We start from the raw sequence: 23101 nt of genomic DNA, 5'->3' as shown, positions 1-23101 counted from the left end.
AGTTTATGCGCTCACCACGGCCAGAGTATTGCCACTTTCAAACCCGGACGCCAAGAAAACTACTAGGCTTCATCAAGGGAGATAACTTGGATAAGGTGGTGTGAAAAAGATTAAAGACAATAGACCAATGGTCGCAGTGCAATCCCCAACAATTATCTATTTATCTAACACGCCGTATCGAATCCCTTTACCTTTCGCATTCCGATAAAACGTTTATCATTGATGGCGCTCCTATTAAACTTCATTAAAGATTCACCGCGCCGAAGATTCTGAAACCAGAGGCGGACTACCAGTTTAATTAGAGTAGATAATCTTTAAAATTCTTCTTATAAGGGCTTGCTGCGATATTTTCACAAAAAGTTATAATTTGATATATAGCTCATTATAATTTCATTAGGCAAGCTGTTTTAAAATTGAGCATCTGAAGATATGGGTTTGTCTTGACGTCTTTGTTCGAGCACTTCAAAAGATTTTGAAAGATCGTGTTGTGGTCATACAAAGGACAACCATGCTGAATGGACAGGTCCAATAAAAATGTAAGAGTATATGGCATATTTACTATATTTCATTTAATAACATATGAGCACCGGCTGGTTGCGGAGAGCACTTACATGGCGTTTCTACGGAATATATGGCGATGATTTTGTTCTAAAATGGGCTGCGGACGTAGACTTGTCGATAAACGAACTGAGATCGTTCAAAATGAAACCGGCTAATAGATGGGCTGACATTAGTTTTAAGTCAAAACCTAGTTTTGATCCTATAAAATTTTTCTCACAACGTACTTGGTGTCAAGCTTCACTTACCTCTGGCACTGGTTGCGCGTAATTGTTCACTTGATGTACATCTAAATGCTCTGTTAGCGTAGAAAAATGCGGCCAAGGCGCATCAGTATCCAGCGCAGCTAAACCTGGATTAATTGCCGCTGCAGCTATCGCAGATGAATGCTGAACAGCGCTTGAATCTGGTTGTTCCGCTCCGCTAACACTTGTTACACCTGCTTGTTTTTTTGAGGTAGCGCCACCATTGCCAGCAACCCCACCACTTGCGCTAGCGCTTTGTAGCGTTGCTGCGCTTGGTTTTGCGGGTATAGGCGGTGGACGCTGCGAACGACGCGGCATTAAACGTGGACTGTTTGGTGTCGATTGGGAAGCGCCACCACTACCCGTCGCAGTTGCTGCAGATAAACGCATAGCAGCAAAGTTTTCACAATGCGCGCGCGTCAACGGTATATTACCGCTAAATGAAGTAGCGCGTTTCGTGAGTAAAGGCGATGAATTCAACGATTGTGAGGCATACATGGGTGGCAGTGACATTTGTTGCTGTTGTAACTGCGCGCCGCTGCACATAAGCTGTTGCTGGAGGTGCAATTGTTGTGGTGTTTGTGCGATCGATTGTTGCGCGTAATAGTGTGTCGCCTGCATGTGATGCATATAATGATGATGATGCGCGTGCGTCGACGCCGCCGCCGGAAAGGTATGCAAATATGCGTTGCCATCATGCGCGCTGCGCATGGCATAGTACGCACGCGCGGCATGATTACTAAATTGTTGATGGTGAAACGCAAATGGCTGTGGTGTAGCACTTGCGCCCGATGATGGTGTGGCGCGCCCTGAGTTGACGGGTGAGGTTGATGATGAGGATGCTGATTGGCGGCGCGCTTGCTGCAGCTGTTGTTGCAAATTTGTGAGGGAATCAAAAATTTCCGATAAGCGCCCCGAAGGCACTTCGTCAGACATTTGTGCGCGCTCCCTGGGTAGCGGAGCAGTTTAAGCCAAAATAATGCGCATCGCAAAATTATTGAGTTCAAAATCGGCTCAAACAAATGCGCGTACTCGTCTCGAGCATAGTGCAGCTGTAAAGATAGAGAAAGAAAAAAGTTTGGTTAAAGCTTAAATATTCAGTAATTTGGTGAAAATATATATAGACCATAAAATATTTATTTGCATGAAAAAATGATCACTAAATGAAATTTTCGCCACTTCACAAAACTTCCGGTCTTTGGGTCACAACTGTTTGCGACTGCGCACAGGAAACCGCATATTTTGAATTCGAAATGAGCTCTTTGATCGCCTCGATATGGTTGACGCCAGCGTTGTCTCATTTACAATTCACCACTTACTGCATAATATTAACTAAACAAAGCTCCAGCTAATTACAAATTCGTCATAACATCCTTTTTATTTGCATTGCAAACAGTTGTTGCAAATTTGATTTAAATTAAAAAAAAGGTGCTTACATATGGTAATCGATTTCCGCTGACTACCTCAATGGTTATCCAAGTAAACCCGATTCGAATGGAGTAGAGACAGGATTTATTTCTGATATATTCATCTTCATCCTACCAAGAAAGATATGCAAAGGCTCAGCCAAGGCGAGGCCAAACACACTTTATTACAGCATCATACAACTTCGGGTGTGTTCACGTTGGAGCCTCGCTGATAGCTTTGAGCTTTGAGTTGAAAGTCGCAGGTTTCACAGAGAGCTCCGTATAATGTCAATGATGTTATCCTTCTCATGAGTGCCATGAATCATCTACGCTACATATCAGAATCAATATAAAAACAGACTCAAAAGCTTTCCTGAGCATCTATGCTAGCACCGGGACTCCAACATGAGCGCAGACCTAGGCCAATTGTTCGAAGAAACACAAAGTTCACCACATTTCTTTGTGCTCTATTCAAAACCAATATGAGGACACCGTTGAGTGCCCAACTTCCGCCTCAAACTGGTTTACCACCTCTTGGATGGTAAATGGAATAAGCCATGTTCGGCTATTGAACTTTCGACTTTAGGGATGAAATAAAATGTGAAATAGGTAGTGAGAGTACATTATCTGCCACAAACTTTTTTTAATTCTTCTGAGACCCTTATCGAGGGATGCATAATGTAGCTCGGCTTTTGTCAGCACAACCAATCCAAAATTATGACCTCTAAAAAAGGTCTGAGTTAAAATTATCCTTCAGGTTCATGTTGTTGTACCGTCGCTTAGGTATATGGTGGCTATTGATGTTCTCTGTCCTCACATGGGTTGTAGCGTCTCCCTATCTCTTTAAGCAGATATCGCCTACACCTGTCATTCTTTTTTCACTGGGTTACTTTGCAAGAGTCAATACCATTCACTCATCTCTGCTCGGGCGCCATCATGGCGTTTTTAATGTATGTGCTTCAAATTCCACGCTACTCTCAATCCCATGCGTTCCAATTGTTCTAGTCATTCACTGTTATTCAAACCACCACCCGTCCATCATGTTGACCATTGCGGGTTCAGTCATAAAAGCAGGCTTTTTTCATTTCTCCATAGAATTCAAAAAAACCTGTTACGTGGCGTTACAATAGTACGACCTCCACTGTAGCCACACCTGCGCTTTAGACTATATCAAAGCATAAAGGGCAAGAAACCACAAATAGACTATATGTCATTCATGGCAAATATCACACAGGTTGGAAAAACCAATAAAGCATTCTGCAGGTGACGAACCACTGCAACGGCAATTCATTGAAAAGTCAAATAAGCAGTTTTATTCTCATATTCATTATAACGAAAAGGGTAAACCAGTAGCGAATTTGCTATTGCACTTCATTCCTTGAAGTATAGGCTGAAGAGGTAGTCGCCCTATTTAGAGCAGCCCCCTTACTGCATGATAGAAGGATTGAGGAAGAGCTTGGCGCCTATGCTCACCCTAAACACTCCGGACTACTGCGGTATTTTTAGCGTGGCCCAGTGATCGCCCTACGGAGTTCCGCCTTTCATCTTGCCACCGTAAAGCAATGGAGGTGGTATCCTCTCAAACCGCCCTCAAAAAATCAAACTACCCTCGAGGAACCGCCAGAGTAAAAAGGTAAAGCAAGCCTCTGCTCCCACACTTTCGTTCTTCCGCTATGGTGGCTATGCGTAGCTGTTGCCATCGCGATACCGTCAGCTCGCCAATTTAGCTTTGGCGGCCGCTTACATACCGCCACCGAGCTCGTATTGTGCTGACACCCCTCGTTGCTACGACTGTTGGTCGCCTTAGGAGTAACCTCCGATACCGTCTGCTCTCAACTACTCCGTCCGTCGCATGCTTATGACCCAGGCCACCTCGGTCACTCGCTCCCCACACTCTTAGTACGGAAAGCTAACACTCCTTCCTTACACTTCATACGTGTGTGGTGTGTGTATTCGATCTTAGCACATAAATACTAAGTTTTTATTCGATGAGGGGGCTGTGGGACCTCTACATGACCCCGGATTGACTGAGTGCTACCCTCAACCTTCGATAAAATCCAGCTTACCCTTCTCATGTTGCCAACAACTGCTCTAGACGTTGCAAGACGGAATTGTTTTATTCAGCAGTACCTGCCTTAGAAGGGGCCGGCCATTCTAGGTAAATGCACTTCAAACATTGTCACCGAGGTTTCACTGTCTTCCATTTCATTAGTAGTGGTATTTAAGTGGCGGGTTTCAAGCCCAGCGCTCAACCGAGCTACGGTATATGGAAAGGCCTTGCGAACCGACATCTCACATGGGTTCATAACCGCATTTCAAAGGGATTCAAGGGGTTGAAGCGTAATACAAATCTTTATAACTTTAAAGCTTCCGCAACGCAGTTGTTAGTCTCACCTACCAGTAGGGAACGCTTTTATAAATGTGAATGTATCATACACATATTTAGCAGGGAAGGCTCTGCCCCCCCCCCCCCCCCCCCCAAGTTACTCAAGGAAACAATGGGTGGGGGGTGGGATGGTCAGAAGGTTCAATGTGGTCACATGAAAGCATTCCTGAGATAGTCGGGCAGGTGCCTTAATGGTACTTGTTACCGGAACGTACCGAATCTATATCTGTTAAAGGACTATCAACAGGGATAACGCACCCGACAGCGACACTCCCTGTCTTTAATGCTACAATAACAACAACAACCGCATCTTCAAAACCGGCGGCTCACGAATTGCGGAAAAGAGGATGTAATTATCAATATGCGGATGAGCCTCTTGATCTCATTGCGATCAACTTATTTTGTATTTATTGTGAGAATAGATTTTCTACCTCTGTATTTACTTCCTCTTCGACTCTAAAAACTTACTAAATTGCATTCTCAACTACATCAATAGACAAAAAATTACGTCACCCATATTCAAACCTTTTCTAAAGATTTATTGAACTGATTGTTCGGCTTTTGAACTTTTAATTTAAAGTACAACAACAAAAGAGTAAGCACAAACTAATAAACAGCAAAGAAATTGTGCACTCTTGAAAGAGGAGGAAAATTTAACGGACAAATATGAGAGTCGGGTTGCTTAAATTATTGGTGCTGTTGTTCTAGATATTTTTTGGCAATGAACTTGAAATGTGTAATAAGCGTGTGATACAGAAAGTGTGCATGTATGTGTGTGTGTGCAACAACTACAACTTTGTAATTTATTTGAAATGTATTCTTCTTAAAACACATATCTTTTGATGTATGGATACTCACTGCCCTTGGGCCTGAAATGCAGCAACAATTTTTGGGTCTCTTGTTAACAAATTTTGCTTGAAGGATTTTTAAATGAAAATGTTTAGCTAGAGCCCTAACTTAAAAACAACAACAGCCTTCGAAATGATATTTTACACAAGGCAAATTGTAAGAAGTTTGCTTTGAGCAAATATGTAAGAAGTTAATGAAAGGCAAGATGCAAAAATAGCTAGCATGTGACAGAAGGAATAGCACATGCAAACAGATGTACATACATCCAATGTACTTCTATGCTTATAAGCTTTATTATGAATATCATATGCAAGCGTCCTTATTGTCTCCAAGCTCTTTGCTCGAAACTGAGTTGATAAATTGTTAAAATAATTAAATTTATTAAGAGCACTTGCAATGGGAGCCAGCAAATATGGCATTGCATCCTTAAGGGAATGTAATTGAGCTGCATGTCTGACATATGTATGTATGCATATAAGCATAAGGCAGCAGCTTATACATTTTACCTTTACAACTCACACAAATTTCAACTGAAATTCACTTGAGTGTGTAGCCTTAGTAAGCGAACATCACATGTCTTTGTATCTTAAGCATATGCCTCATGTGCGCTAAACGAAAAATTCTAATTGATTTTCTATCGAAAAATTTCCTATTAAATCCACAAAGCTTAAATTCTTGTTAAAATGAAAGATATCCACTATCCAGCTTTTGCAGGTGGGTTTATTCAGTTCCGACTGTCTTAAGCTCAATTGCACTACGCTAAGTTTATAATCGCATTAAGTATACACACTCCAGAAAGTATGTGTTTAAGTGCATTTATCTCTCCATATTATGTAATAAAACTTTTGAAATGCGCTTTGCTCTTTTCTATTCGATTTCTACTCTTTGCCAAAGCACAGCTTTCGAATTGCGTAATTTTATAACTATTTAATGAATTATGAGCTGAAGATGAAGGTGAAGTTAGCGAAGCACCTTCGGCGGAGCAAAAAATTGGTGGGTCGATATTTTGCCGCAAATTATACGTAATTAGTTGCGCTGTTCTAAGTGCTTTTTTTTGGGAGATTTGCTAATTACTCTTGGCAGCAAATGCTACTTTGGACTAGGTAGGCAACTGAAACGTAAAGTCCTCTATTGGGTAACGAAAGCCATGCTCTACAAGTCACTTAGCGGACCCGTCCTGCTATGTGCAGGGGCATGGACGATGACGAATGAGGCGGTTCTGGGAGTGAAAGGTTCTTCGAAATATTTATATTTCTAATACTGACCGAGGTTGACCATAGTGGAAGAAGGAGTAAACGTTTTGGGGTTAAATCAATTGAAGGAAACTGCCATGTACTCGACTTGAATACCATTTGAGTTTCTTTTTCTCTCTTTAAGCATTTCAAACGAAGGGCGACCGACAGTCGCATTTGTACGCAAAGTAAATAAGCGCATAAATGCCATGGCGCGTTGGCGTCACTGTCACGTAAGTCATGTACAGAGAAGTGCAACATATTAATGTAAAAAAAAAGAAATGACATTGTGAGACGCACTTTGATATCAATACCCTTTAGGAAATATAGCCTACTTAGAAGCTTTGAACAATGCATAGTTTACGACAAATGATAGCAGCTAAAAAAAATAAAAAAAAGCTCAGTGAGTGTACATAAACCCAAGCATACATAGAAAGCAAAAATTGATTGAGAAGGGGTAGAAAAAGAAATGGAAAATTAAAACGAAAGAAAAGATTCATTCATACAATTCGTTGAGAAATTTCTATGTATACTGTGAAAAAATGGTTGAGATCAAATCTTGTGACATGACATCACATGACATAATGTCGCATCATATCATATCATTTAACATAATATCGCATCACATTACAAACTTCAATTTGTCAACAAAATTTAGTATCGCAGGAGTGCGTATTCAAATTCCATTCCCGGGAGAAAAAGAATTGAAGAGATTTACAGTGTATAAGCGAAACAGCTGTCGCCTTATTTTGCTAGTTTTGCCAAAAATATTTAACAAATCACATTTCATAGCATGGCTTCACGTCGCTATTATCAAATGCCATAATCGGTTATTATACCAACTAAGGGAGAGGTAGTTGGAAGAAGACTTGATCTTACTTGGTCGCGTGCCTTGATACGAAACAGTAAAAGCCGCTTAGGCGGTTAAGCGCTAATTAATGATGAGGATGCAGTTAATGTGACATCGGAGTAAACCTTATTTTCTGGCTAAAATTCAGACCAAAAATCCTTTTGTTAGATTATATGCAAACAGCTCGGTTCTTGTGGTCTAATCTGGTATTTTAGCATAATTTTATTTGCCTTATTACAATTTGATCAGATCATATCACCTTATCAGGTTTGCACATAAGCAGATCGCATGATACTAGATAAGGGAAATATAGGTCGTATCACAAAATGCTTATGACTTCCATCCAATCAAATAGTGTGTTTACGAATTATGTTAAATACGAGTGCGTCATATTTGGTCATATTAATAAAAAATTAAAAAGAGTTGCGTTTTCTTAATATCGTAGAAAGTTTAGATAAATTTATATGGAGAATAATTACAAATTGGCGTATATGGTAGATATATTAAGCAGTTGCTTAATTTTTGTTAATACGACCTATTACTGGATTATAAAGTGGTACTGAATATTGCATACTTCTAGGCGTCAAATGATATACTTTAGATACGTAAACTTCTAGGCGCTAAATGATATTATTTCATAGCCTTTAGATCAATACCGATTACGAAATCTGTCTTTATCGCAAAACAACTTATATCTAAATACTATTTTATCTTTGTAATATAGGATTGTGATATATTGTGGAGCCATGACAGGTTTGATTTAGCAATTCGTTCCGCAAAGGCTTTATGCAAATATACAAACATACGCATATACATTCATATGTAAAACTAATATTGTAAAACACTATGTAACACATACTCAATAATAAAAATAAGAAATGACATTGTAAGACGCACTTTGATACCAATACCCTTTAGGAAATAGAGCCTACTTAGAAGTTTTGAACAATGCATAGTTTAAGTCAAATGATAGCAGCTAGAAATAAAAAAAGCTCAGTGAGTGTACATAAACCCAAGCATACATAGAAAGCGAAAATTGAATGAGAAGGGGGAGAAAAAGAAAGGGAAAATTAAAACGAAAAAAAAAAGAATCATTCGTAGAATTCTTCGAGAAATTTCTATGTATATTGTGAAAAAATGGTTGAGATCAAATCTTGTTACATGACATAATGTCCCATCACATCATATCATTTAACATAATATCGCATCACATTACAAACTTCAATTTGTCAACAAAATTTAGTATCGCAGGAGTGCGTGTTCAAATCCCATTCCTGGGAGAAAAAGAATTGAAGAGATTTACAGTGTATAAGCGAAACAGCTGTCGCCTTGTTTTGCTAGTTTTGCCAAAAATATTTAACAAATCACATTTCATAACATGGCATCACGTTGCTATTATCAAATGCCATAATCGGTTATTATACCAACTAAGGGAGAGGCAGTTGGAAGAAGGCTTGATCTTACTTGGTCGCGTTCCTTGATACGAAACAGTAAAAGCCGTTTAGGCGGTTAAGCGCTAATTAATGATGAGGATGCAGCTCATGTGACATCGCATCAAACCATATTTTCTGGCCAGAATTCATACCAAAAATACTTTTCTTAGATTATACGCAAACAGCTCGGTTCTTGTGATCTAATCTTGTATTTTAGCATAATTTTATTTGTCTTATTATAACTTGATCTGATCATATCACCTTATCAGGTTTGCACATAAGCAGATCGCATGATACTAGATAAGGGAAATATAGATCGTATCACAAAATGCTTATGACTTGCATCCAATCAAATAGTGTGTTTACGAATTATGTTAAATACGAGTGCGTCATTGTTGGTCATATTAATAAAAAATTAAAAAGAGTTGCGTTTTCTTAATATCGTAGAAAGTTTAGATAAATTTATATGGAGAATAATTACAAATTGGCGTATATGGTAGATATATTAAGCAGTTGCTTAATTTTTGTCAATACGACCTATTACTGGATTATAAAGTGGTACTGAATATTGCATACTTCTAGGCGTCAAATGATATACTTTAGAGAAGTAAACTGACTGAGGCATACTTCTAGGCGCTAAATGATATTATTTCATAGACTTTGGATCAAACCGATTTCGAAATCAGTCTTTATCGCAAAACAACTTATATCTAAATATTATTTTATCTTTGTAATATAGGATTGTGATATATTGTGGAGCCATTACAGATTTGATTTAGCAATTCGTTCCCCAAGGACTTCATGCAAATATACAAGCATACGCATATACATTCATATGTAAAACTAATATTATAAAACACTATGTAACACATACTCAGCGAGCTATTATAGTGCATCCAACAGTTACTATGGGCTAGCACATAGATACAAACACAAATGCAAAATACACATACATATGCTTCATATTCATATTCAAGTCACCTGCAAGACCCTATCTGCCTTGGCTAGAGCATCTCTCTTGGTTGCGTTAATATCAATTAAAATGCGCGACACTTAAGCGCATATTTTACTACAAGAAAAAGTGAGAAAGAAGAAGAAAAAGTGAGAAAGAAGAAGAAAAAGTGATAAGTTGTTGACAAAGCGTTTGGGTTTCCAGCAAGAAGTGGATTATTATAAATTAAATAAAAATTACAAAAAGCAACGAAATTTGCGGTATTTAAGCACGCACAACGAACAGCAACAAAATTGACAGTTTGAATTTCTTACGCATTGAAAAATCTTATTTGAAGTGTAAATAAAGCTATAGTTATATAGGCGAATAAGCTTTTTGATGCTATTAAAAATATTTATCGGTGACGCCACTGCAGCATACTCGACTTAAGAACTCACTGAGATTTACAGTGTTTATTCATACAGGAGTGTCTTTTTTTATCTTCGACGTTGTGACAGCGCCCCTATTAAATCCTGTTCATGTGTCAAAACCCTATGCGACCGCCGTTAGGCGTAATGCATCAATCGCGTAATAACTATAAATGCCATCTTACTCACAACACTCCAAAAATGTAGGTCTCTGCACATAAAGTGGACTAAATTCCTCCTAGATGGTTCCTTTTCAAACGCTCTGGTGACAGTGAGTCTTTCGTCGAGAAAATTAGGGCAATGGCATATCACGTGTTCTGCGTTGTCCAATTCGGTGGGATAGTGTGTACAGAAAATACCCTCCTCTATCCTACCCTTATGTAAATACCTCTTGAAACCACCATGCCCTCAATATCTGCAAGAGGTTGTAGTTCAGTTTGCCTTGCTTCCGCTCATACCATTCCGCTTTATTTCAAACTAATGTGCAAGTCCAACGCCGTTTCCTAGATTCCTCCCGTTTTTGCCAACCAACTTTTTTTCGTGACTTGCGCTTTCTAGGCTTCTTCAGATGGCCGCCCGATTCCAATGTCAAACAGATTGACCATTTGCAGATCTACTTCCGAGACGAAGCAAGGATCGCGTCGCCGCACACCGTCCGTTAAGCAACTGCTATTTGTATAGAAGTTCAGCTTCGCCTGGAGCGCCGAAGTTGTAAACTATTCGCCACTTTATAAACTTTCTTTCCCATTGCCCTAAAATGCTCCTTAAAAGTTGGTTTTGGGTCAATGTTTACTCCTAATATTTCAAGTAAAGCTTTGCATTTATTTGATAATCTCCAATGGTTAGGACTAACTCATCCACAGTCCGCTCTGAGTTCACGAAAGCCACTGCTGTCTTATTGCTACCCATCTCCAGCCCACATTCGTAAGCCATTTCTTTATGCTTCCTACGTCGTCATTGCATAATGCTTGGAGCAGATCCATTTTCTTGGGATCTGCTATGACGACAATGTCATCTGCGTAGCCGGTAATGTACGTGTCTCTAGGAAGGTCACTTTGTAGCACACCGCCATTTATCGCATTCCATAGCGTTGGCCCTAGAACAGATGCCTGAGGATAGCCGCCGGTGATGTTGTGCTTTCTTGTTCCCTTAATTGTATCAAAGGGAAGGACACAAATATTATTCGCAGTTGTGCAGGTGTGGCAAAGTTTCGTAGCGCTCTTATTTTCTTCATTCAGTTCACAGTGTTAAACACATTTTTAGTGCCCAAAGTAATTAGTTTACTATGACCTCCGGATATACTAGCACCAGGGGTGCCTCTGTTGGAGCAATCGAATCTCTCTATACGTATGTATGTTCATATCTCTGCACGTCTAGTTTGATACGATAATACCAGAAAAGTATCTAATGTAGCTGCTAAGATATGACGGAAAACTGCTGCCACGGCCTCTTAACAGCCTCGAATTTCGTTCATTAAGAAATCCTTTCCATTCGTAATACTTATCCGCAGTTTAAATCGGCTACTTTTCAGAGCCTTTAAGCTGTTTCTCTTCAAGCGTTATGTTCATTTCCATTTAACTCCTACTTGTGATTTGCGTTGATTTATCACCCTTAGACATATAAATTTCCATGTGCTTAATCCACTGCACATGTCAACTCTTTGGGTCTTTTCCCATTTTTTGTTTGTTTAATTTTTTTTGGACCCACAACGCTATCAAGTCGATACATCTACCAAAGGACCAACCATCTATGCGCGTAGCCCACAGATGAGCACAGCAAGAATCAATATGGGATATGGCAAGTATTGTTATAGTCATATTGAACTAGCCGAGCTGAGCTGAATGCGCGCCACCGTCAACGCAGCCTTCAATCCTTTTCTTAATGTCCTCTGAGCCAACATTCCGTTCCACTGAACAAAGAGTAGATATTGGGTTTGCAAGTGGTAGCAATATTTTACCTTAACCTCATTGTTTGTTGTCATTTGAGTGTTATTGTTTCTTGTTTCCTTTTGTTCCTCAGCTTACGCTCTTCTTAGCCACTTTTTTCTCCGCTAACATTCTTACAATTGCTGACTTTGATGCATTATGCAAATTTCTGCAGCTTAAATATTGCAAAATATAGGCGACATAAAAAATGAAGGCGTGAAATGCGGCAGAAGCGAAAATGGAACAAAACCAAAAAAAAAAATTCCAACAAATGAATAAAGCCATAGTCGACTGACTCTGGTCTCTCACTCGCCAACTGACTGACTGTCTCGGTGGATAAACTGTGTGTACTCTGCAAACCGTTGGTTAGTAGCAGGGCACGAATTAATGACTCAACGACGGCAGGCGGACTTGAATGAAATTGCTGCTGTTGCATATTTATCAGAATTTATGTGTTTTTTCTAGCAATACAACGAGACTCAATATTAAAAGGTTTGTACTATATATAATAAATGTGCTATGTAAAGCTCTGCTGCTGTTGCTCTTAGCTGAATCCTCGATAGTATAGTGGTTCGTATCCCTTAACCTCAAACGTCCTTATTGAGTCACTCTTTTTAACGAATATACTTTCCTCCCCAACTATCATGACTCTTCCTATAGCTTATATCACCCTAGGGCTGCTGCTCGTTCCCTCTTTACCTCACCTATCCTTCTTCTTTCCATACGTTCATCGTTCAATCGTTGTCACCAGTGTTTTCAATGTTCATTGTAATTTGCATTCTGGGTTAATTCTACCACGAACAGCAGCTCACTGCTCTAGCATACACACTACTTTCCTAATACTCGTTCAGATATAAATACATCTTTTGACTTTAAGCTGACAGTTTTGTTACGTTTTGTATGTTCGAATTGGTTTTTGGATCCATTGACCTCATTTATTTGTAATAAATTGCGCAATTTGCATAAAGAGCACATAGAAAAATAGAAAATTTATTTTATGCTTAGACCTACTGACTTTAATAAGAAAGTATGTTTGAGGCAGTATCTCAAATCTGTTGGAAATGTGCTTTAATATCTTTAAGGCTGGAGTTTTTTTTTGACATTTTTAGGTTAGGGAGCTAGTGTAAGTTGGCTGTTAAAGAGTTTTTAGAAAGAATTTATACAAATATTATAACAGAGATGTGAAATGCGGAGAGCTCCCCAAAGGAGTCAAAAATTTAGATGTCAGTGTCGGAAGTTAAGGTAAACGATAAACTAGCAGACTTAGATATAAAAATACTACGAGTGAGAGACTACCCAAGTTTCAAGCTTAGCGATAGTGATACGTGTCTTCAGAAAGCTTTTCATCAAACTGTGGTTTCTAAAGCTACTTTAATGTTCAGGCGCTGCGTACAATGTATTCAAATACCAAAATGACTTTCACGACAGAAAGATTGCAGTCGTAGTCTAAATAGTACTGCTTTTGGTAAAAATAACACTGAAGATGGCACAAGGTCAAACCCGATTTGTTTTCAAACTATGTTTGAGGAAAAATTGTTCCACTAACACATTAACATTAAAATTTCATTTGGCTGATAAAATGATATCAGCAGCTCAGGAAAGAGACACTTTGACATTGACGGGTTCACTACCACCTCCCAGAACTCAAGAAATATCAGCTGCAGGCGAAGAGCTTTTTCAGATCGATTTACAGCTAAGCATACTTTAAGTTTTAGACCTTATTCTCAAGGCTGTCCAGACAATTGTAGTGCCTATATTTGGTTTCTAGGAATGCGTAATGACGAATTACTGGCTTGGTAAGGTAAGTTCAGCAAGGGAACGAAACTAAGAAATAACACACAGTGACACAGATCAATTAATATAAAAATTCGGAGATCTTTGGGAGTAAAATAGCTTCATAAGGCAGAGTAGGCCCTACAAAATTTACAATACATTCCCAACACACTATCTGTAGTTTGTAATAGCCCTTCCTTTATTATTGGGGTAAGTAGTCGACGGCAGCCATGCTGTGACACATGCCACACCAGAGATCTTGAGTTGAAAAAAAAAAAAATTCTAAACAGGGTTGGCCACTATGCAGTGGTTTGACATACACTACGAGTGTGTTTCTGCCATGAAAACCTTCTCAGTGAAAATTCATCTGCGCCCCAGCTGACAATCGGAGTCAGCTTAAAACATGTAGATCCCGTCCCGCCAATAATGAGGCAATCTAGAGCCCTTTTTAACTGAATCGACTTTCTATTCGAGATTTTGACTATAACCATCAGTGGGCAAAAATCTTTTCTTATAAATCTCAAATTTCGCATCATTCGCCTTTGGTTTGTAATTAAAAATTTTAAAAAGAGGACTTCACTTCTCAGAACATTTGCACAGCGCTGGAATCTATGAAATGTTTGAAATCTGCAGTTTATATTCAGCATTCAGTTAAATCATGTCGTTGTTGTAGGGTTAAAGAGACTCCACGAAGGTTTTGGGATGTTATAGAGGTTGATAATGCTTTGCCGGATATAGATCCGGTACATTCCGGTAAAAAGCACCATTAAGGCACTAGCCCGAACGTATCGGGATCGATTTAATTTGACCACATTGAACAATCTAGGCCATCCCCCACCGCCTAGTTCCATGAAGAGCTTTGGGTCGCTAAAAGCTCGACAACAGTATTCACCACGGCTATGTGAGGTTGACAATTGGGTTCGAAAAGCTATAAATTGCGCTGACACTTCCCTGGAAAGAGTTGCGCTACACAACCCTTCGGATCAGTTGGGGTTTTAGTCGCCTCTTACGGCAGGCATAACTACCGCGGGTATATTCTAAGCCCCCAAACCCGCTGGCGTTCAGTTAGATCATCCCTTCGTTTTGTAAAATGTTACAAGTTCAATTGCATCACAATACAATATATTACTAAATGCATTGCAAATTGAGCTCTCATAAACTTGAATATCCAATTATTCCACTTCTGAATATTTTGACTTGTTACTGCGATTTATCGGGCATAATGTTCATTCCACCTGCAAATAATTTACATTCTAATTACATCCAATATTGCACTTACATACATTTCATATCAACATGAGTTTCACTATCATTTGATTTTGTTGTTTTCGCTTTCACATTTCTCAGATATATTTTATACCGCTAAGTAATCAATTATTAAGTTAAATCACTTAATATGAATGAAAACAATAGCACAATAAAAAACACCCTCGGGACAGCAATATGTTATTACATAATTAATTAGAGGTGGCAATTTTGCTGTCTGCTTCGTTTACCAGAACTTTGTTGCATTCGAAAGTTTTTGCTTTAATTTGGATTATTTAATTTTTTTCCCGCTGCCTGTCTTATATTAAGTTTCAGCTCTCCTACATGCAGCTCCGCATTTAATCTATCTAAGTATATTCACCTCAATCCTTATTTATTCCCGCGCTGTCAAATTGTTTGTCAGGCGCATTTCAATTTCAAATTCAATTACTGAAAATCTATGTCACCGGCAAACGAAAATCTTATACACTAACCTAAAGCTAATAAAAGCAATAAAAATGTAATCAGGCATGAAATAAATAACCAAAAACAAAATAACAAGTACAGCACATAAAAAAAACAACAACAATAAAACCTGTTCCAGCTAACGAAATGTGGCGCAATATTGCTTTCAAAATACTTTGGTGGCGTCGCCGTCCTAAAACGTCACGCAATTTATTATTTTTGCTGCTTCTGAAAACAAAACTAAAGTCTTCAAAAAGCTGCATGCCAATTTTTTTCCTTTTTATTTCATTATTATTATTGTTTTCTTTTTCGTTTTTTACACATATTTGAACGTTACTTAACAGCGCGCTGTCAGCCAGGTCACTCACTCACTCATTTAATTGCACAATGTTTTTTATATCTTTTTATTTCACTTTTTTGTTTTTATTGAGTTTTTTTTTTGCTTCAGTGTTTCGTCAACTGTTTCCCGCGCTATTTGCCGCTTATACTGTTATTTCTTGCGTTTAGCTCATCATTCCAATTCATCACTAAAAGTATTCAGCTGTCAAAAATTTTGTTGTTTTATGTACATACACCGCTGGTTTGTTGTAGCAAGACTGTAGCGTCTGGCAAAAAAAAAATCACGTTGATGTTGGGCAAATTTTAAAACTTAACAACAACTACAAAATATCTGTTACTGAATGCATTTTAACTACCAACTAATGGCCGCGTCACAATGAATTTTCCCATGAGTTTTTATGCAGAAGCGAACATTACATACTCAGGTGCCAAATTATAGCTTGCAAAACTTTTAGATTACCTTCTTTTAAAAGTTGGCGGTGCCACGCCCATTGTCCAAAATTTTACTAATTTTCTATTCTGCGCCATAAGGTCAACCCACCTACCAAGTTTCATCGTTTTATGCGTCTTTGGTAATGAATTATCGCACTTTTTAGGTTCGAAAAACCGAAAAAGTGGGCGTGGTTATAGTCCGATTTCGTTCATTTTAAATAGCAAACTGAGATGAGTACCCAGGAACATGCAAAATTTCATTAAGATACCTCAAAATTTACTCAAGTTATCGTGTTTACGGACAGACGGACGGACGGACGGACATGGCTAAATGGTTTTCTTTTTTCGCCCAGATCATTTTGATATATAGATGTCGATATCTATCTCTATTAGTTTATGCCGTTACGGGGTACCGTTATGCGCACAAAATTATTATACTCGGTGAGCTCTGTGCAAATACATGCAATCTACTCATCTGTAAGCGCACAATGCTACATCAAAAATCTTATGTGACGGTCCTATAACATGAAATGGAATTGCACAAACCCCTTTTTCTCATTATTATTTAATTTCATGCCTCTTTGTTTCTTTGTTCGTAGCTGTGTTTGTCGGCCACTCGTTTGCCACGTATTAGTGGTGGCGTTGGTGGTATTTTGTTTACAGTTGTTGGTGTTTATTTTGTTTCATTTTCTCGTCCCTCTTTGCTTTTCACACCTGTTGCTTATTGCCGGCCATTCATTGAATGAACACCGAGTCGCTACCTCTTAGACTTGTTTCCCTTTTTCTATTTCGTTTGACGTATTCGAGTTTGTTTTATTTCGAGTTGGTTAATTGCCGAAGGGCGACCCCGCTTAGAAAAGTGTTTTTTCTAATTGAAGTTTGTTTCTAAATTTTTGATATTACTTTGTCTGGGGATTGAACCCAGGATGTTCGGTGTGGTCGGCGGAGCACGCCACCACCAAACTACGGTGGCCGATACTTTATGATAGCGATAAATTGTCTATAATAAATCAAAAACTTTTCGTTAGTAAATCAATCACATTCGATAACAATGCGATAACATTTCGATAACAATTACATACATTTTCGATATAAAATCAATAACTTTCTAATAAAAAGTCGATAACGTTTTGATTCGATGAAAATTCGCTAAATTTTCGATAACAAATCGGTAACTTTCCTATAGGTCGATAACGTTTTGATAGACAGCTAATAACAAATCGATAGTTCGTCTGTACCTCGTTGATTACATGCCTATAACAAACCGAAAAATCTTCTATAAGAAACGAATAAGATGCCAAAACCCCGATCGATAACAAATTGATATCACGTCGTCCGATTGCGATATCCTTTTCTTTCCTTGCCCTTAACTTCTTTTCCTTTCCCTGGATTTGGCAGCTTCGCCCTTGATGCTACATCTTTTTTATTTCATTGATCATTAGCAACTCATGTTGTTTTTTCTATCTCCCATACATGTATCTTTAGGCAAACTTATTGGCGCTTTCATTTCCCTCTACGTTGTTATGATCGGGTACAGAGTTTTGCTGAACTTTTCTGGCTGAATTAATTCCTTCTAAATTCGACTAGGTCTCATTGTAAATGTACTCATCTCAAGTCTTACTTATTCCAAATTTATATAGCGACTTCGACGTCATTTAAAAAGAAATGTATGCCCTATCCAACTTTGGCCACATTACCCACCGTGTTTCGTAGAAACATGGGCTTCATTTCTTTTCGGATCGACTTTTTCTAGAGACGTTTTCGGGATATGAATTTGTGTGTCTACGTAGTCTATCAGTTGAAGTCTCCGTTTCTGCTACCTTTCGAACTCTAGACTTTCAACCGTTTTTTTTGGAAGTACACTCGCAATAAATCCATATACATTAGACTGGGTCGATTTATTAACCGATATAGCGCCATTGATTTTTCGATAGGATTTGGGCTCAGGAGAAAAAAGTTCCACTACGCATACCCAAAAAAGTAATTTTCGAGCCTGACAAAAAAAAAGAACGAAAGGGTAAATTTTTCGACCAAAACACTCCCCTAACCCAAAAAATATTTTTTTCAAAAAACTGTTATCGCCAACGTTTTTGCAACAGTTTTTTGAAGAAAAAAAAATATCGAACCTTGAATCACTTATCAATAGGCCGATAAAAACAAAAACAATTGTTAATAAACCATGAGCACTTGGGAATGTCAAACAAAGTAATTGACAATAAACAAAAATCCAGCATTATCAGTGATTTGCACCAGATGGCGCAACACTGAATAAATAAATATAGTTGGTAAAAAGGAATAGAAGTAGAAAATTTGCCAGTCAAAGAAACCACCGCTGTATAGCTGAATGGTTAGCGCAGCATGCCTAAAGCGTACTGATGAGGAAGGCTTAGCACCCTTCGAAATGGATCTATCTGCGCAGCTCTGGCAGGTTGTCTGAAAAATTTTCTACTTACTATTCCAAAAACAAAATACAATTTTTCAAATTTAGAAAAATTAAAAAATAACAATAATTATCATTAGAAAAAAAATATTGTTCTGGCCTTGAGCTCGAATCGAACCTTGAAAAAAAAAAATATTTTTTGGGTTTTGGGGAGTGTTTTGTCGAAAAATTTACCTTTCGTCATTTTTTTTTGCAGGCTCGAAAATTATTTTTTTGGGTATGCGTAGTGGAACTTTTTTCCTTGGGCCCAAATCCTATCGAAAAATCCATGGCGCGATATCGGTTAACTTTCGTCCATACAAATCGACCCAGGTTAATATACATACCTGTTTTATTCCCAAATAAAGCTGGATACATTGGTGCTTTATCGGTAACCGTATCGGTAACCTTTTAACAGCTGATTCGACCAACCTTAGGAGAATCAATGCAACCGATTATTGGTGCCGCTAAAGTCGTAACCGTATCGTAGCCAACCAATTGGGTTTTAGTTTACCGCCGTAACGATAAACAGCTGATTACGTTATGGATACGGATACAGCGATACGACATACGGCACCAATGACTCCAGCTTAAGTGATGCTGTCAAGCACATTAACTTCATAAGATGTACATATGTATGTATATTTAACATTAAAACCTGAATTCGTTTCGGCTCCCTTGCTTGCATAATGTAGAATCAGTAACGGAGTTATCGCTTCTCTTGTAGATATTACTTGAGTAAATTGACGAAGCCGATAAAAACCATAAACATTCAATAACTTCAGAACTGGATTGATATTCAGAAAATGATACTTTAAGAAATATCCAAAATGCCAATAATTTGTAGTAACATGAAAATTTGTTTATTTCTTTCATTGCATTTGGCAACAGTTCTCTTGAATTTCAACACTCTTGTAGTGCGCTGCACATACGCGAACGTAGTTTTACTCTTTTACACAATCTCTTTTCATGGACGCTCTTAAGTCTGTATGACTGCGCTCAGGATGCTTACATCAGCTGTCATGCTGAACAGCTGTTTATGGCATGCGGTAAACGCCTAGGTTTGACATTGGGGTACTCTCCAAGGAATATACAATTGAATTGGATATAAGTAAATACATATATAATTCTATATCAGTGTATATGTGCTTAAGTAACATTGTAAACACATTTTGACGTTTGGATTTCCTTTCTTACATACATATATTGCACAATATTTATGAAAAGAAATATGAACCGATATGAGGTTTCTCGTTTCTTGGGATTTTTTCAGCAAATTTACATGTTTAAAAATTCAAGAAGCCATTACTGAGTTTATAAATAAGATAGTGGTTACATTCTTATTAACTCCTTTTCAACCTTATGATATAACTGAGCTGTGGTTGTGGTTTTAACAGCGAGAACATTTACTGAACGCTTTCTGGGCGTTGCAGAAAGGGATAGTCCTTTCCTAGATATGAATCCGATACTATCAGGGGTATTAGTGAGCTCCTACAGTTGGGTATCAAACAATTCAAAAGGAGGACTTCAGACTGGAAACATTAAACCAAGACAGAAACACCTAACAGCAAGAGAAGAAGGGATCCAGGGGTTATGTGCGCAATTCATCGCTTCTCCAACCCTATCGTCAACCTCACCTAACAGCGGAGAATTCTGTTTTTTTTTCAGCAGGCGAGGCTCTGGCAACCTTATGTTCCTTACGGAAGAAGGTTCAATGCGATCGAATCAAATCGATCCCCAGTAGCATCGCAACGTTGTTTTTTTCCAGAACGTACCGGATAAATAACTGGCAATGGACCAACAGCATCGATAAAACTTCCCAATCTTCCCCTTATTGCTACAAGATGATAAAGTGAGCGCAAAAATACATTTTATTTCAGCAGAACCTCACATAGAATCTATTGTCCATTCTTCCATTCATGACGTAATCCATAATCATGTAATTTTCTAGAAAATAAATTGCCGACGCTTACTTCGTATTGCCTCTGCTCCTACTTTGTACTAATTTTCGTTCTTTTGTTGTGCGGCTTCTAACAATTGTGACAGATGCTGTCCCTTCCCGCATGCTGTAAAAGGTTTCAATTAAATGTAAAGTTTTTTTCTTTTTATATCATTTTATCAAGCGCGTCTTCATTTTAACTGCGTACCATATTTTCTTTTTCTTGTACTGGCTGCTTTTCAATGGCGGCGTCTTATTAATTGCACTACATTTTTTTCTTTTTATTTCCTTTTATTTCTATTAATTTGCACACCCACTCTTTCTACAGCACTTAACAATTATTTGCTGTGCTTTTTATTGCTCTGCATTCAATTAGTTACATCTAAAACGCACGACTCCATTAATTTTATTATAATTGAAATGATCTGTCACTGAGAGTAGATGAAGCGCGTTGCCAACTGCTGGTTTTTTTTTAATAATTTATGATTGCCTGGTTATATTAGGGGGACTCATGATAGCATATAAACTTATAAGGTGTAAAATTATATCCATTTACACACGCGGTTATATGAACGCACCTAGTAATACTCTTGATAAACTTGATTGTTTTTCAGCTGTATTATTTCCAAAAAAATTTTTTTGATTGTTATACAAATTAAAAAATACCAAGATTAAGTGTAAAATCAAAACTAAAACGCCTTTACTTGCTGATGTTGGAGATTTTTGATGAAAATGCCGTCTGTAATGTCTGCAAGGTTGCATTCCTTTGAGTTTACCGCGTTTACACAATGAAATGTGCGCGTAAATTTATACAAATTGTGTAAATGATTTTTCATACAAAATTTGACAGCTCCTGCGTAAACTAGATAAATTTTTACGTTTACACACTTTATAAGGCATTTATACGGTTACATGAGTCCCCCTATTGTTGTAATTTCAGGATGTGTTAATTGTGTTTTGCAATTCGTATGGTATTTATGTAGTTAATGCTGTGTTTATTCAACTATATAAATTTATAAATATACACAATTTTCTGTATTTTGCCGAAGCGCCACAGCTCGTTAATTTACAGCCAATTAAAATTCTTCAAAGCGGGTAATCAAGATTTTATGTACAACCATTTGCTTTATGTGATCGAATAAGGTCAGGGTCATTCGGGACGCCATTTGAATTAAATTTCTTATTGGATGTAGTAATACAAAAACAAAGCTATTAAAATTTATTTGTTCTAAACATGCGAATCTGTTTACTTTTTTTTATATTATTTTTTCTTTCATAGCGTTTGTTTCATCGATATTTAAATTGCTTGATTTCCTGCCCACAGACACTTGTTGGCTAAGGAAATATTTTCGTACTCAAGTATTATAAGCTCTTAAGTATTACAAAAAAATTGTAGATGTAATGAAACGGCTTGACGTCATTTTAGGCTGCTGGCAATAAGCGAAATTCAAGTGATAATATGATTGCGAAAAATATTATCGACTACCCTCAACCAGTGGAAATGAATTGGGCATTCTAGAAAAGAAATCCACATTCGGTTTCAAAGTTTCAGTCTGACATAAAACTGCACCCTTGGTTGATTGAAAAGCTTTCATGAAAAGTTGTTGTTCACAGATTTGACTTCTGAGAAGATCAATCAATCTCTTTACGGGATTCAATAGCTGCAGCATGTTAACACCAATATTGAGGTATAAGGCTGTCGCAGTTTCGAGCGAATACTGAAATCTCTTGGATAGTGCAAAGAAAAAGATAATATTGGCAATTCGATTTTGGGTCTATTGGTTTTCTTCCTGATTTGCTAAACGTTTAACCGAGCCAAAACAGGCGCGTTAACTATTTCTAGTTTGTGGGTTACTACTAAGGCTATAAGAGGCCACATCTATTCAAGTTTTCCAACTTGGATAGCGCTTTTTCCATTACCAACAACTATTAACGCGTCTCGAAATAATACTTGCGATGGAAGCCTCTTTGTAACTAACGGAGTTCCTTTAATTTTTTGCATAGCGGCTGGAATTGTTTAGCAACCGAGTGTACATAGATCTGACTCAAGTTTGCAGATTCATATCTGCAGTATTTTCATTTATGCAGTCGCATGCCTCGAGTGATTAAGTAGACATCTCTACGCAATGGACAATTTTGCACCAAGAGGATCACAGGAACCTTATTGTTTACGCCAGCTGGCTTAGGGTATACCTCCGGTAGGTATGCCTGTCATAAGAGGCGATCAAAAAACCAAATTGATACAA

General features: G+C 37.9%; 1 protein-coding gene across 12 annotated transcripts in view; it reads right to left on the bottom strand.

Annotated features, from left to right (window-relative positions):
- LOC137249035 (uncharacterized protein CG43867) overlaps window positions 1-23101 on the bottom strand; it is a 404529-nt gene that overhangs the window by 356435 nt on the left and 24993 nt on the right. For 11 of the 12 annotated variants that reach the window (XM_067780130.1, XM_067780127.1, XM_067780132.1 and 8 more), the window contains exon 2: window positions 807-1855. In XM_067780130.1, the coding sequence (XP_067636231.1) occupies window positions 807-1739 (933 nt within the window). In that variant the 5' untranslated portion in view covers window positions 1740-1855. Of the gene's footprint in view, window positions 1-806; window positions 1856-9940; window positions 10029-23101 lie in introns of all 12 variants that reach the window. The other variant, XM_067780129.1, reaches the window with a different exon arrangement.

The sequence above is a fragment of the Eurosta solidaginis genome, chromosome 4, assembly GCF_040869045.1.
Source record: "Eurosta solidaginis isolate ZX-2024a chromosome 4, ASM4086904v1, whole genome shotgun sequence".
NCBI lineage: Eukaryota > Metazoa > Arthropoda > Insecta > Diptera > Tephritidae > Eurosta > Eurosta solidaginis.
This window is presented reverse-complemented; position numbering and strand designations above follow the sequence as displayed.